Here is a 15,904-nt window from a genome sequence, read left to right on the forward strand (position 1 = left end):
ATTAAGTTTCCTCTGGGCTTTAGCCTTCAGTTAAAAACATATTCCTTTAGTCTTTGACTGTTGGTCATCTTCTCAAATAGATTTTTTTCTGCCATTTTCGTAGTGTTTTCCTTATAAACTTTTGTCAACTCTAATTTTACATGTAACTTCTCTAAGTAGCCCCGAAATTACTCACATTCCAATCATCCTGATGAAATAGTTGAAAAGAGGAGAGGATTTCATTTATTATTGCTGGTGTCTACATGTCAGGAATCTTAACTTAGATTGCTTATTTTCTTAAGATTTTGATCTTCTGCTTGTGACGCTAAGCACTTAACAATCTCCTCCTTCCTTTATCTTCTCATTTGAAGCGCTCAATGATGTTTAGTGTCTGAATTTGGATCACTATAGGTAAATACCTCAAGGTACTGGGTAAATGACAGATCAAGAAGGTCATTAAGGGAGTGGGAAGGAAAAAGTAATTCACATTTTATTGACGACCGTGTGCTAAACACTGAGGTCCATGCATTGTGTGTATTATTTCATAATACTCTCCTATTTCTAATTTTGGCTTGGTTCCCTTTGTAGGATTACTTATGGGTTATATTACTATTTGGAAATCAGTGATTTTTATAGGCCATTGTTTCACAAGCAAATGAAGACCTCCCGTCATCAGATGAAATTTTTCTTCCTGCCATATGCTGCTTTTGAAAAGAAAGTTGGGGGTTTGTGTAAAGGAATGGTTAGGCCCAGGCATTGGGCTGCCATTTGAGGTACTTACTCTTTCTGGATTCCAACATTTTCTTTTTTACTTCATTTTAGGCAGAAGATTGAACGCAGCACTCTAACGGGCACGCAGCGTGAGGTCATTGTCAACACAGTCTTTCATCCTTTTAGCTTGACTCTCTATGGCCAGTATATTTATTGGACTGACTGGAACACGAAAAAAATTTACCGAGCTAACAAATATGATGGGTCAGGTCAGATGGCACTGACCGTGCGTCTTCCCTTCCGGCCTAACGGTATTCGCGTTGCCATGAGCCATCAGCCGCAGTGTAGTAATCCTTGCAGCGAGTTTAATGGGGGCTGCAGCCACATTTGTGCACCAGGTAAGGCATTGCCCGTGAAGATCGAATCACATAGAGTAATAATGATGACTGGTGGGGAAGGCTGGGGGTATTCAGCTCTAACAGGGGAAAAAGTCCAAATTCTCCTTCATTTCAGGGTAATTCATAAAATAGATTTGGGGGTTTGTAGGCTTAGAGGAAGACTTTGGCAGGTTTCTTTTCTATTTGATATGGAGCCCTCTTATGAAGGAAATTTTGACGCAAGCGTGGTGAAAGTAGAACGAAAGATGGGGTCTTTGGCTGCCAAACTTCATGACTTGAATAGAAATTCCATCAACGAGCTTACCTCCCTTAGGAAAGGATCTAGTTCTTCCACCTGGGAGGTACTCTTTATAGTTTGAAATATCTCTGATGATATTTTGAAGTATGATGCTATGTATTTCATAGTGTGCTTTATAGATAGCAACAGAGTCACAGAAAGATGTATCTTTTGATATGATTGTTTTACAGATGTTGCTAAGAAGGGAGAGTCATTGCTATTGTTTCAGTGTAGGCAAGAGCTTGTTGTTAAAGATAGGGTGAATTAGCCACACTTACTAGAATTGGTGGTTGTTCTTCATGGAAAAATGACACAGAATATAGTTGAGAGGCTGATGGGAAGAGTTTCTATAGTGTCTTTAATACGGAAATATTGCCACTGCTATTCTGAAAGAGAAAATATGAATGGTTGCTATACAAATCTTTTGCTTTCTGGGCCAACTTTTTTTCAGGTCCGAGTGGTGCTGAGTGCCAGTGTCCACACGAGGGCCACTGGTATTTGGCCAACAACAAAAAGCATTGCATTGTGGACAATGGTACACGGTGTGACAGTTCCAAGTTCACCTGCCTCAATGGGCACTGCATCTCAGAGCAGTGGAAATGTGACAATGATAATGACTGTGGTGATGGCAGCGATGAGCTGGAAGGCGTCTGTGGTGAGTTGGACTCTTGGAGCTTTCATTAGGCGGTGCACTTGTCTTTTTGCCAAGTGTTTGGTACAGAGTCCTGCTGTGTGTGAATAGGTGTGACTTTTATGCCTATGTGTCCTGTTCGAACTGAAAACATTTATTTTGAGAACGCAGACTGTAACAATCACATATAAGCTGATATACATGCAAGGGAGTAATGTATGATGCTTTATTAGAAAGCACCTCTGTAGTGGGTAAGAGCAAAGGTGCTGGATTAAAATCCTAGCTATGCTGTTTACAGTCTGTGCAGCCATGGGAAAGTGACCTAACCTGTCTGAGCCTCACACATCTCATCTGTTGATGGAGCTATTGCTAGGATTTTTGTGAGGAGTGAGAGAAACAATATATAAAAACGTACAGCATGGGTATTGGTGCATGCCAAACATAATTTAGCATGGAACTAAGAGCTCTAATAGGTGATTGTTATCATTTTACTAATTTTCATAGTAGAAGGATCATTAGTAATTTATTGAGATCCTTCAGGATTTAGCTTCCATCTGGATGGGGTGAGTAAAACACTAGAAGTTAGCCACATTTTTCCAATTGACTGTGTAGGGGCTAAGAGTTTTATTTTCCCCAAAGAAGTTGTATTTGCGTGCTTTTCTGTGATTGGGATAAAATTTTAAATGGAGATGATAGAGAAATGAAGTGACTGTGACATTTGAAATACCTAATTTCCTTAAAGTATACAACATATTTTGTTTAATCTAATTTAAAGTTTGTCTCACTTTGCATGCAGTCCGTTTTGCAGCCCTTTTGGCTTTAGAAGGTAAACTCAAAAGTATCCATTTTATTTGACTGTATTTTTTTTAGAAACTAGGATGATGCTCTAATCAAGAAGTCTCTTCAATGTTTTTTCTTCCTCTTAGCGTTTCACACCTGCCACCCGACAGCCTTCACCTGCGCCAATGGGCGATGTGTCCAATACCATTACCGCTGTGACCACTACAATGACTGTGGTGACAACAGCGATGAGGCAGGGTGCTTGTTCAGGGACTGTAATGCCACTGTGGAGTTCACCTGCGGTAACGGAAGGTGCATTCCTCTTCAGTTTGTCTGCAACGGCATCAACAACTGCCATGATAACGATACCTCAGACGAGAAAAATTGCTGTAAGTCCATCAAGTACTTACTTTGCTTTGGGGTCTGAAATCTTTTTTGTTGTTTTTTGTGTTTTGTTTTTTCGAGTCTCTTTCACTTCATGGGAGATAATTTTTACATAGAAACAAAGGGTTTCTGAAGAAAAATCCCTAAATATTCATCTAGAACATGAATTTCATTTTAATATATTCTGCTAAATGGTTTTTAAAAACAACTTTACTATATTTGAATTATTCACCTAAATGTATGGACCCACATGACCACTGAATATTTTAACCTCAAATATTTTATCCTTGGTTTACGTATCTGCCAGACGAAAAAGTCACTTGACAAAATTTTTGATTGTTCTGAAACTTTTACCAGCAGTTACTGACAAAAACTGTTGCCTACGTGTGTTGTGGTTAATGTTTGTTATGCAGAAAGCTGTATAGTGTGGTGTTGACTGAAATGATTTCTTTCTTTCATTTTTCTGGTAAATTGTGTTGTTGATTTTTTCCGAAATTTCTGGGATTTGCTCTTCAGCATCTAGGGAAAAGAAAAGAGCAGTGTGTAAATTCCGATACATTTTCGGTTTGGATATAGTTATAAGCTCGCTGCTCTTGTAGGTAGAGTGACATACAATGTTTATTTGGATATGCCTTTTAAAAGAACTCCTTATGGAAGATTTCAAACATACACCAAAGTAGAAAGAATAGTAAAAATGTATCCATTATCCAACTTCAACCTTTATCAACAAATGGTCAATCTATTTCATCCATTTCCCCTGACTTTTTCCCCCCTGAATATTATAAAGCAAGTCTCAGACGTGCATGTCACTTAGGAAGGCATTTTGAAAACCAGCCACCATGCCATAATGATGCCTGGAAAAACTGACAATACTTACTTGAATACTCCGTCTGTATTCATCTTTTATCATTATTCCCCAAATGTCTTTATGCAGTCGCTCTGCTCACATTAGCATTCAGACAAGGTCTACACGTTGATTTTGGTGATTATAACTCTTTAATCTCTTTTATGCCTCAGCAGTGCCCGTTTTTTTCCAATGCCATTGATTTGTCCTGTGGAATCTCCCACATTGTGGATTTGACTAATTGCTTAATTGAGCCATTTATTTTGTCCCTCTTATTTCCTATTAACTGGAATTTGCACCTAGGGGTCTGATTACATGAAGTTCAGTTCTTTGAGTAAGAATTCTCCATAGGTGGAACCATGTATTTCCTGTTGCATCACATCGTGAAACACGAAATACTTGGTTGTTTCACTTCAAGTCGTGATAAGACTAATTGGTGGATTTAGAAGTCAGCCTGAGTCTTGCCTTAAGAACTTCCCGATCAACCTGCTACCCAGTGGTTTTAGCATACATGGATGGTTGTTCTATAAATCCATTATTTCTTTAAGGGTTACAAAATAGGCATTTAAAAATTCTATTATTTCTTTTACGTATATTTGGTAAAGTTCCATAAGGAAGAAATTTTCCTTATCAACTGTTTGGTTACCCTGAAGTACAATTCTGTAGGAAAAACGCTTGATTCTTTCAGTTGCGCCCTTTTTTTTCAGTTTTTTCAGTTTTCAGAGTAATGAGTTGGTGATCAATGGGCACTAATTTTTTATCTTGTTCTGATTTTAGTATTAGACTGATGGATTTTTACATATTTGATGAATTTTAGTTCAGTAAAGTCATTTAATGTTTCCGGTGCTCAACTTCCTTATCTTAGGCCAGTAGGAGCTCTGTTAAGTTGGCTCCTCTTGTTATTTTGACTTGGCCCATTCGGTCCATTTCCTATCTCAGAGCTGGAAAGAGAGCTCATTCCTTTTGTGGATTTAGAGATTACCACAGTGTTGAGTTGCCCATTTCTGTTTGGCTCTCATTGCTTCCAGGGCTTTTCAGTGTACGAAGCTAGGAGATTCAATTTTTAAGGAAAAAGGGTTTGTATTGGTCTTTCCATTTTAATTTAAGATTACAATTTTTTTAACTTAGATTTTATAATCCTGTCTCTCTTATGCTTAAAATATTGGTTTCTGATGACATTAACATATTTACGTACTTGATTTATTCTACCATAATTTCGAAATGCCTATAATTTCAAAATAACCACACAAATAATACTACTACCAATAAATCCACTAATCATAATTTAAGATTTTTAGGTCCCTCTTTTTCTTAGATTATGTCCTGCAATGTAGTCAAAATACTAGTTTTAAAGTCTCTTGAATTTTTTTTCTCTGAATGTTAATATGCTATTAACTTGATGTAGTATTTGCTTCTGTTACTATTTCCAAACTTTAGGAATTGGTTTCCTTTTTCCATTTTCCCCCCATTGTTTTTATTTATACAAAAAAATGTACATGGTTCCATGGTCAAAATTGCATGGTGAGGGATGTTCACAGCAGTCTTTCCTCCTTGTCTTCTCTATCCCACTCACTCTGAACTATTCTCAATCTATCCATAGGTGTGACATAGGTTTTATTTTTTCATCATTTTTTGGGACACTAGCTGAAAGAGAACTTTTTATTACTTTTATGTACAGAAAATTCGAGAACATCCACTTAGCCTGGTTTGGTGGCCAGTCCTTTAGCCTTTGCCTTTTCCAACTTGGCACTGTGAGCCACCGGCTTTGGACCCAGGTCACTGCTTCCCCACTGACCATGGATGTCATCCTATCTGTCATTGTAATTGGTCCTGATCGCTTCCGCTAGCTCAGCTGGAGCTCCTTTGTCTTCCCAGTTAACTGGTGTAAAGGTGACACGGGTATAGGTGTTCCTGTGCACCAGACGTCCCAGCCTGGCCTTCCCCTTGATAAAGCAGTAGGGAACCCCATCTTACAATACAGGGCAGGCCGGAAGACAGCCGGCTCAGTGGGATCCACATCATGTTCAGTCAGTACCAGCTGAGGCTTCTTGTTTTCCACCAAGGTGGTGACAGTATTAACTCCAGCTAGAAGGACAGGCGGCCTCTTAATGGGGACGTCCCCTTTGCTGACAGCTTTCTCTCAGCCTGGACCAACATTCTCTTCTTCTTCCCTTGCTTTGTCTCAGGTCTCTATTCATGGGCCAGCTTAAGCAGTTGAGAAGCTCTTTGGCGATCCAAGGCCTGCATGAAGTGGTTAGTTGCGGGAGGCACTTGAAGACGTTTATAGAGAATAGCCCTTTGCCGCCATAGCAGGATGCAGCTGGGCCATTTGACAAAGTTAATGGGGTCCCTTTGGGGCTAGATGTCCTGACCGATGCCAGAAATCTTGGGCCTTTACTCAGACAGAGGATGGACCGCTTTCTTGACCTCCTGCTTCTTCACAATAGAAGGGGCCGGGACCACCTTCTTCCCCTTAGCCTTCTTTCCTTTCAACATCTTGGATGGCTGGAGGAGAGATTCATTATTGTTTCTTAATATAAGCATTCTCTCCCTGACTACACACAAACACACACACACACACACACACACACACACACACACTCTCTCTCACTCACAGTCATATTCTTTTTCTCACATGGAAGATAGCCCGTGGTTTTGAATCTTGCTTTCTTTCTGTTAACAACATATGCTGGAGATCATACTGTCATTTCTTATCAATGTGTAGAGATCTTCTTCATTCCTTTTTATAGCTGCATACTACTCCATCGTGTGGCTATACCATAGGTTATTTAACTGAGAGTTAGGACTCTTGTTGGTGCTATTAAATAATTAAAATAGATGACTTAAATTACAAAGTAAGCATGCTCCCCCTCCCATCAGCTGGAAATCTCTTTTTACTTGAGAAGTGATGGTGAGAAATAGCTGTTGTGGATGATGGCTCTGCGAGAGCTTTAAACATGCCTCCCTTCTGGTGTTTTGAGTCCAGTAGCTCTGTTAGCATGGACATTTTCAATGCCCTGTATATGTGGTGGGTCTGTTCCAAATGTTTATCTGGCTATCTTTTCCAAGCTGATCGCACCTGCCATCCCGGATATGTAAAATGTCAGACGACAAACATTTGCATTCCTCATTTTTACTTGTGTGATGAAGACAATGACTGTGGAGACATGAGTGATGAAAGCCCTGTTTTCTGTGGTAAGAGAAACGTGCTCTTCCTTCTGTGTTCCAGGGATGCATGTCTGCAGCTAATACACGGACACATGGGCTAGGTGTTTAGGCTACTTGTCACCTCAAGTTGGCTGGATAAGTAAATGCAGTGGGCAGTTCCTTTAGGATGTGATTAGAAGAGCATAAGCAGCCCCTGTCTCTGTTCTCTGGATGGATTCTCTACTCCAAATTTTTCTTCCAGAGACCTGCTCTGATACCTGACCTTTTGCAATTGCAGAGCCATTTTCCCCAGTCGAGGGCCTTTTGTCTTCAGGAGCCCTAGGCAGAATGTGCATGTCAAGGCCTTATATTTACTCTTACTATGATTACAGTTACCATTAGTAACTGAAAGAACTTTCCTATCTTTTTAATATGGTTGAATTTCAGAAACTTTATTTCATATTGTTAGCAATTTGGTTCAGTCAAGCATTTTCCTGTATTTATAGGCCTTCCTTAAGCTCGGTAACTTTGAGGTTATTAGTATAATAGGTGCATAATTTAAGAATTTAGTAATTATCACCAGGGCAGGGTATAGGCCAAGAACAGGTGTCAGTTGTGTTAACAGCAGCAGAAGGAAGCGGGATTCAGGATGTAGCCATTAGATAGGGACCTATAGATTAGAGACAGTGCTGACCTCTCAGGGATCTCTGCTCCTTTATCAATTTTACCCCTGGCAAATCATCAGATATTCTTGGGCCAAAACAAGATGAGAAGAATTATAAGACTTGATTCTACTTTGTACCCACATAACAATTTAGAAAATACATCTGACCAGAGCTACCTAAGGTTACATGAGACAAGAATCAGTATTCAAACATAAGTAGAGTCATTTACTCAAATAAAGATCCCATATAACAAGGATGAATAAGAGGACAATTGTCTCTTTAGAACCATGTGGGTTGAGATCAGATACGGTTATATGTTGTTTTTGCTTTTAATATTATTTCCATAGAATTTATTTAATCTTAGGTTACAGCAGACAACATAGAACCAAGTCTTCTTATCCATAACTTGTGGTTTCATGTATCAAAAAAATATTTCTTTGATATTTCTAACAAATACAGTTTATTGTTGGGTTTCTAGAATCTACAAAGAAAAATTCTGGAAGGCTGGAACAATATTGTCTGCCTTCTCTCTCCCCCCTAACCCTTCCTCCCCATGGAAAGCTTATATAAAACCCTTTCCCCAGGCCTCAGTATTCCTTCCCTGGTACCAGTTACCTAGTTCAGAGCTATGGGCAGATGGTTAAGACTGATGGGAACAAGCTTGTGTTTTACTCCTGGGTTTTACCTCCGTCCTCAGCTTCTCACACGTGCAGCAGTGATGAATTTCCCTGCACATCTGGACGTTGTATCCCGAGACATTGGTACTGTGATGAGGAAGGAGATTGTCCTGATGGCTCTGATGAACCTGCCACTTGCGGTAAGAGAGCAAGCAAGCGTGACAAGCATTACGATGTGGCTAGAGAAACTCTTCCACTACTTCCAAATACAGACTAGGATCATGGCTGCCCACTCTTTGCACTCCCTGCTCCTCCTCTCAGCTAAGAGGATGAAACCACTCAGCAGACAGTCCCTAAAAACCTGTTAGCAGCATATAGAGACTGCTAATGATGCCCATGAAATGAGATGATGATGGTGATGCACCTAACACTGTACCTGGCTGGTAGAACTCCACTAATTTTAATTGACTATGAATTGGAATTTCTGAATTTGGTTGAGTTCTGGCCCACAAGGCTGTGGGAAGATCCAAAAGTGATTGGAATGATCGTATATGTGGGGAAGGGGCATATTATGGGCACACATACTCCTCCTGGTCTATGTGCCAGCTTATGAGGTAAGGTCCCACGGCCATCTGAGTTTCCCAAGAAGTTGCAGGGACCCTCTGGTTGTCTTCCTGGAGGCACTTGTACCCATTTGTATTTGGAGGCTGCTGTTAACCTTTATAAGTTCTAATCTATATTCAGGCACATTTTTTTTTAACATAGCTGTCATTGCTTTTTTATCTGTTAATAAATCAGTCTGCAAACTATGGCCATGGCCAGCTGCCTGTCTTTATAAAGTTTTACTAGAATGCAGCAACATACTGTCTGTGGCTGCTTATGTGCTACAATGGCAGTGTCAGGTAGCTGTGACAGAGAACATACGTCCTGTAAGCCTAGAATATTTGCTATCTGGTTAAGAGAAAGTTTGCTGACACAGTCTGCATACTCCTTTTTAATGGCAGTATAATAGTCCATCAAGTAGTTGTATTATCTTCGAGTTAATTACCTCTATTTTAAGCATTTGGATGGCTTTTATTTTTCCTCTATTATAATGCAATCATCTGCAACAAAATCATCATATATAAAAGTTTTTATTTGAGGAGTATTTTCTTAGTACCATTTTTATAGTTTTACAGCTAAATTTAGACTATTTTCTGTTCCTATTCCCTCTCAGGAGAGTGGTATTTGAAGCTCTTTGCCAAGTTCTTTTTCCCAAACACTGAAAGTTTTGTAGAAAGCAAAGGACATGTAGTTTTGAGGATCTGTAATGGAAATACGTAACTGTTAGGTGAGTAGAATAGCGTTAGAGATTGGTTTAGACATATGAATGATTGGTTCAAATATGTGAAGAGTAAGTATAGTTTCCAAACTTTTCCATGGGAACTGAAGCCAGTAAGTGGTACCAACTTCCTGTCATATTTATGAATACATTCTCATAATATGAAGGACTATTATTTTAAAGAAGTCATAAGATGTATACAAAAAGGCGAAATTTCTGTTTTCTCGGCCTTCTCTAATCTCACTCCCCAGAGATAATCACTGCGAAGGTGGGTGTGAATTCACCTTTTTCTGTATATCCTAATGCATAGTTTTTAAAAACACAAATAGAGGCCCTACTAGGCGTATTTTTCTGCAGATTTGCCCCTTTCAGTTTAACAACACCTTGTCAGCATGTTGGTGAACACGGATCTACTCATTCCTTTGCACAGTTGAATATTACTCTGACGTGTGGATGGCCCATGTGTCTTTTCCTTTTCCTAACTGATGGACTTTTAGGTTGTTTTCATTTTTTCACCATGAAAAATAATGCTAGAATGAAAACCTATTATTTATTTTAACATCCTTTTAGAAAACTCTTTGTGCATATGTGGGAAGACTCTTATAAACTAGATTTCTATAAGTGTTTTTGTGTTGTTGTGCCAGAAGGGCTATGTCTCTTAAAAAGGCTGTGGTGATGTACACTCCTTTCTTAGCAGCTTACGAAAGGTCCTGTTTCTCCTACCTGTTATCACTGTGCTGTATTTTTAATGGTTAAAATTTAATTTACTTTTGCCTTAGGTTAATTTTGAGGGGACCCTGTGTGTATGGGCCTATGACAAATAGTTGATAAGGACATGTGGGTTTATGATGAAAGAATTTGAGTCAGTGGTGACTAAATTAAAGCATAAGGGTGTCTTACCAGTTAAATTCAACAAATATTTATTGAGCACTTATGTTCTAGACACTTTGGGGCTATATCAGTGAATAAGTCAAAGATCCCTGCTCAAACTGGGCTTCTATTCTAGTGAGGGAACACAGGCAACAAACAGAAGTAAATTGTATAGCATGTTGAAAGGTGGTAAGTACTATGGGAAACAGCAAAAAGAGAGCAGGAAAATGGGATCAGCCATGCCGGGGGGATGGTTTGCATCAAACAAAGTGTTTTTGGATGAAAGTAGACTTAAAAATGAAATGTGTGAAATCGTAATTTGTATCCCCTTGGGAAAAGACTATTATTTCTCTATCATACCTATAAGGAAATATCAAATCCCATCCTAGCAACGAAAAATAATGAGGGTTTTGCACCGTCAACTACTTCAGTCTCCGACCCCTGGTCCCTGGGACAGTCTCCTTGGAGGACCCAGCATAGCTGTAGGTAGCTAGGTAATGCTCTGAGTCAGGTTTTTTAGACAACCCATTTGTTAGCAGGCTTCTCCTAAGATTTTTTGGACTGCAAACCGCGTTTTTCCCTGAGGATTCATTTTTTATCTTTTCACAGACTACCTTGAAGCAACATGCTTAAGTAACGAGTTCAAGTGTGACAGTGGGAGGTGCATTCGAGAGGAATGGATCTGTGACGGGGACAATGACTGTGGGGACATGAGTGATGAGGATGAAAGGCACCACTGTGGTAAGAGAAACCATTCGTTCCTCCGCAGAGTTACATTCCAAGGAAACTCAGGAGGTTGATTTTTGTCTTTGGAGAGTATGACTGTCAGGCAGGTTCCACTTCAATTGACTGTATGCTGATAAAATGTTACCTTTATTTCTCCACTCCGAAATTGGGTTTTGTTTTTTGTGGGTTTTTTTGTTTTTTTTTTTTTAAAGATTTTATTTATTTATTTGACAGAGAGAGAGAGCCAGTGAGAGAGGGAACACAAGCAGGGGGAGTGGGGGAGGAAGAAGCAGGTTCCTAGTGGAGGAGCCTGATGTGGGGCTCCATCCCAGAACGCCGGGATCACGCCCTGAGACAAAGGCAGACGCTTAACGGCTGCGCCACCCAGACACCCCTCCACTCCGAAATTATTTGATCGCATCCACTTAAACACTTTAAAATGATAAAAAAGGATTTTAATGTTTATTGTCTTTCTTTTGCATTTAGCTAACAGAAATAATGTCCTACACTTCTGGAGCAGATAAAGAGAACTCAAGTGGCCAATCTTTTTTTGTTTTTTGTTTTTTGTTTTAAATTATTATTCAGTTAGCAACTGGCCAGTAGTAGTAGCAGCTTTAAACAGTGTAGCAGTTAAAACTGTGCCTCCAGTATAATCTATTACCCTGTTGCTGTTATGGGTAGAAGGAGGTAGAAGGAGTGGGTAGAAGGAGGGTGGTTTGTGGAACACCATTTTCCATTACAAACAGAGCAGGGAACTCTTTTAACTACGATGTCTTAGAAAAGTGTCTTTCCGTGGTAGAGCAATAAAAACAATGGCTCCCTGATGTTTGCGTTTCATCATAACCCCATATGTCATTGACTTCGGTGGCTGTCTATAGCTCCACGTGTACTCCGCCCATTGAAATGGGTAGTTGGCAGCTGTACAAACATAAACTGTGGCATGTACTTCTCCCACCTCCCCTCACCAAGACACCCCCTCTTTTGTCTCCCATTCATCCACAGTGAGGTTGGATAAGATGCTGTTTTTTTAAAAAAAGACTTTATTTATTTGAGAGAAAGAGAGTAAGTGAGAGATAGAGAGAGCACAAGCCAGTGGGGAGAGGCAGAGGGCGAAGCAGACTCCCCACTGAGCAGGGGGACTGGGCTCAATCCCAGGACCCTGGGACCATGACCTGAGCCGAAGGCAGATGCTTAACCGACTGGAGCCACCCAGATGCCCCAAAATGCCAGGGTTTTTTTTTTGTTTTTTGTTTTTTTTTATTCTACAGACATTGATGATTATATGTTAGCATCTCTTTTCTTTCCTAACAGTATCATGGTTTTTGACAAGACTTGTTGACATATTCCCCCCCCCCAACATATACCCTAATTCTACTTGGGTGGTAGTTGTAATGTAGTTGAAAAAGCCTGAATTTGGGGGAAAAAAGACCTATGTTTGAAGCCCTAGGTCTTTAGAAAGTTCTAGGACTTGGAGCCATCTGGTTTGAGCTTCAATTTTTATCCGTAGAATTGGCATAAAAATACCTATCTCACATTGTGTTTTTGTAATTACGCTTTGTTAACCAAAAAATTTTACCAAGTGTAAGGCATTTTTGGTATACAGGTAACAAAATGGGAGTGGTTCTCTGAAGCTCTAAGGGAAAAATACGATTTTACATTAATTTTATGGGAAACTAAGTGAGGTGTTTTATTATGTTTATTTCTTCTGAAAAAAAAATTCAAGGTCCAGAGCAATTAAAATGGAATTTTGAAGGTATTTTTTTATTATCATCTGTTATTACAATAGCAGCGTGATTTGTCTACCTGTTTTACTCTAATTTTCTTTCATTCCTCAGACTATTAAGTAACATAAAGCAAGGGAAATGGTTCAGAACGAATTTGACTACTAGAATGAGTTTTCATGTGGTTTCTGTTTCTTGTGTGCTTTGGTTTCAGACAGTCACAACTGCTCAAGTTCTGAGTTTCTCTGTGTAAATAATGTGCCTCCATCCAGGAAGTGCATTCCCCAGTCCTGGGTCTGTGATGGGGATGCGGATTGTACCGATGGCTATGATGAGCATCAGAATTGCACCAGGAGATCTTGCTCTGGAAATGATTTCACCTGTAGCAATGGATTGTGTGTCCCACACTCATACAGGTGAATTGGGGCTTAAAAAATTTCCCAGTAACTTCAAATGTCCACATGGGCAGGGCTAATGTACCCATTAGTCATGGTAGCCACAATGCCTAGGATCCATAGTACTTTTAGTGGGCTATGAAAATGTTTGGATTTCTTTTAAAATCAAAAGAAAAAAAGAGAAAGTTTAGATCAAAGAGAGTATTTTAATATATAATGTTAATATATCTGCCTTTATCCCAATGTGATCATTAAATATAATTTTAATACGTTCATGGCGGAGGGGGCCCATGAAGGTAAAAGGGCTAATGGCTCATGCAAGCCATAATGTAACATTGCACAGAGGGCCAGGGAGATGAATGAGGTGGGCTAGATACAAGAAAATGCTTTCTTGAAGCAGGTGACACTCTTGGTTTTCCACTTGGCGTAGAAGCATGGGTACAAGAAATACTTCATTTTCTTCTCTTTGCTCTAAGAAAAATAATAGTACAAGCATGATCATAAATGGATCTTGGCACTTAGGCTTAGAGCCAGTGAGACGATGGGGAGAAGCAGATGAGGTGAACTGAAAATGCATGTTCTAGCTAAGAGATACGAATGCTGTTCAACGTTGCATAGGAGTGCTGTTCTATTTTGAGAGAAATGGAAATCTGGATTTTCATATTAAATACTCTGATTTTATTGATTTTTTATTTATTTTTTAGAGAGACTGGGGAAGGGAGGAGAAGCAAAGGGAAGGGACAGATGGAGAGGGAGAGAGAGAATCTTAAGCAGGCTCTGTGCTTAGTGTGGAGTGGAGCCCGATGTGGGGCTCTATCTCATGACCCTGAGATCATGACCTGAGCTGAAACCAACTGAGCCTCCCAGGTTCCCCAAAATACTCTGATTTTAAATGCTGGAAACAGGGGCGCCTGGGTGGCGCAGCGGTTAAGCGTCTGCCTTCGGCTCAGGGCGTGATCCCGGCGTTCTGGGATCGAGCCCCACATCAGGCTCCTCTGCTGGGAGCCTGCTTCTTCCTCTCCCACTCCCCCTGCTTGTGTTCCCTCTCTCGCTGGCTGTCTCTATCTCTGTCGAATAAATAAATAAAATCTTTAAAAAAAAAAAAATGCTGGAAACAAAATTTAAAATTCTAAGAACGCTGCAGGTCAAATAGATCCAGTGCACAGCCTGCCAGTTTTGGGGACCTCTCCTATAATACTCTGTTGCTTGATTTCTTATCACTTTCTCCAAATGGGCTATTCCAAAGGTTTATACTTTTTTTTTGGTGCTCCACCTTCTCCCTCTCCTCACTTCGCAAATTTTTGGATATATAGGGAAATTGGGAAGAAAAATGATGTGTAGGTTTCAATCCTGATGGACTAGGGGCATAGTAAGAACATTAACGAAAGTAGGGGAGCCGAGGAAGGAGTTTGCTCCAGGTAGACAGTGACTTTGATGTAGTGGGACTTCCTGAGATGAAAATATGTATTAGGCATTTGGACAGGTAGAACTGGAGCTAAGAAGAGAGAGCGCACATGCCAAGGACTGTGAGGGGACATACATGCGTACAAGAGCAGGAGGACCTGTCCGCTTATCACCTGCTAAGGAAGGACACGGAAAAGCTGGCACAAGCTCAGAGCAGCCGAGCTTCTGGGACCATTGGCTGAGGGCAGACAGCCCTTCCACAGGCCCTGAGATGCCGCTGGAATCCAGGCTGGTGCAGAGCTGTGTGTTCGTGATGGCAGTCCTGAGGAAGCCAGAGAAGGTTACGTCATGTTCTGTGAATGCTGCAAAAGGCACAGGGACTTGGCATTATGACCCAAAAAAATGGTAGTGATTAAGCCCAAGTGGACACTGCTGTTGGTGGTAGTATTGACACCCCGAGGACACTCAGGAGACAGAGCTATCTCCTTTTGTAGCGAAATCGTATTTCACTCTGCTTTGTCTGTAGTTAACTGAGAGGGATGTGTTCTGTAGATCGTAAGTTTTTGTAAGGGAAAGTGAATAAATCCTTATCTGTATTTTCTCCCTACTTTCTCAAGAGTTCTATTATGCTGTATGGCTATTTGTTCTGCTGAATTCAGCAACTATTTAGTACCATCAGTCTGAGACATGTTCTGGAAACCTAGCCTTAGGATCTACAGAAAAGATGTATCAGGTCTTAATTTTTATCAGATTCTACGTTATTTCTACTTCCTTACTGAACATTCTGAGCTCTTTCTTCGTTATTCCATGATTACTGTGACCTTACAGCTGACTTACCCCTATCCTACCAGACTTTTACTGATTTCATCTTTTTCTTTCTTTGTTCCTTCTCTCCTCCCTTCCATCTTCTTTCTCTCCCTCCCTCCTTCCTTCTCCCTATCTCTCACCCTGGTTTTGTTTTTTGTTTTGTTTTGTTTTGTTATAGCTGAGCTTTCTGAACTGCTTTAGCCAAAGGCTATGGCAAAGCAGAAAGA

General features: G+C 40.2%; 1 protein-coding gene and 1 pseudogene across 1 annotated transcript in view; one reads left to right on the plus strand and one right to left on the minus strand.

Annotated features, from left to right (window-relative positions):
• LRP2 (LDL receptor related protein 2) overlaps nt 1–15,904 on the plus strand; it is a 180,244-nt gene that overhangs the window by 111,900 nt on the left and 52,440 nt on the right. Inside the window, exons 43-49 of the mRNA XM_040636652.1 lie at nt 802–1,088; nt 1,817–2,020; nt 2,923–3,165; nt 7,074–7,199; nt 8,514–8,633; nt 11,234–11,365; nt 13,286–13,487. Coding sequence (XP_040492586.1) covers nt 802–1,088; nt 1,817–2,020; nt 2,923–3,165; nt 7,074–7,199; nt 8,514–8,633; nt 11,234–11,365; nt 13,286–13,487 — 1,314 coding nt within the window. The remainder of the gene's footprint in view (nt 1–801; nt 1,089–1,816; nt 2,021–2,922; nt 3,166–7,073; nt 7,200–8,513; nt 8,634–11,233; nt 11,366–13,285; nt 13,488–15,904) is intronic.
• Nucleotides 5,702–6,539, minus strand: LOC121105818 (annotated as a pseudogene).

The sequence above is a fragment of the Ursus maritimus genome, unplaced genomic scaffold, assembly GCF_017311325.1.
Source record: "Ursus maritimus isolate PB19 unplaced genomic scaffold, ASM1731132v1 scaffold_1, whole genome shotgun sequence".
Classification (NCBI taxonomy): Eukaryota; Metazoa; Chordata; class Mammalia; order Carnivora; family Ursidae; genus Ursus; species Ursus maritimus.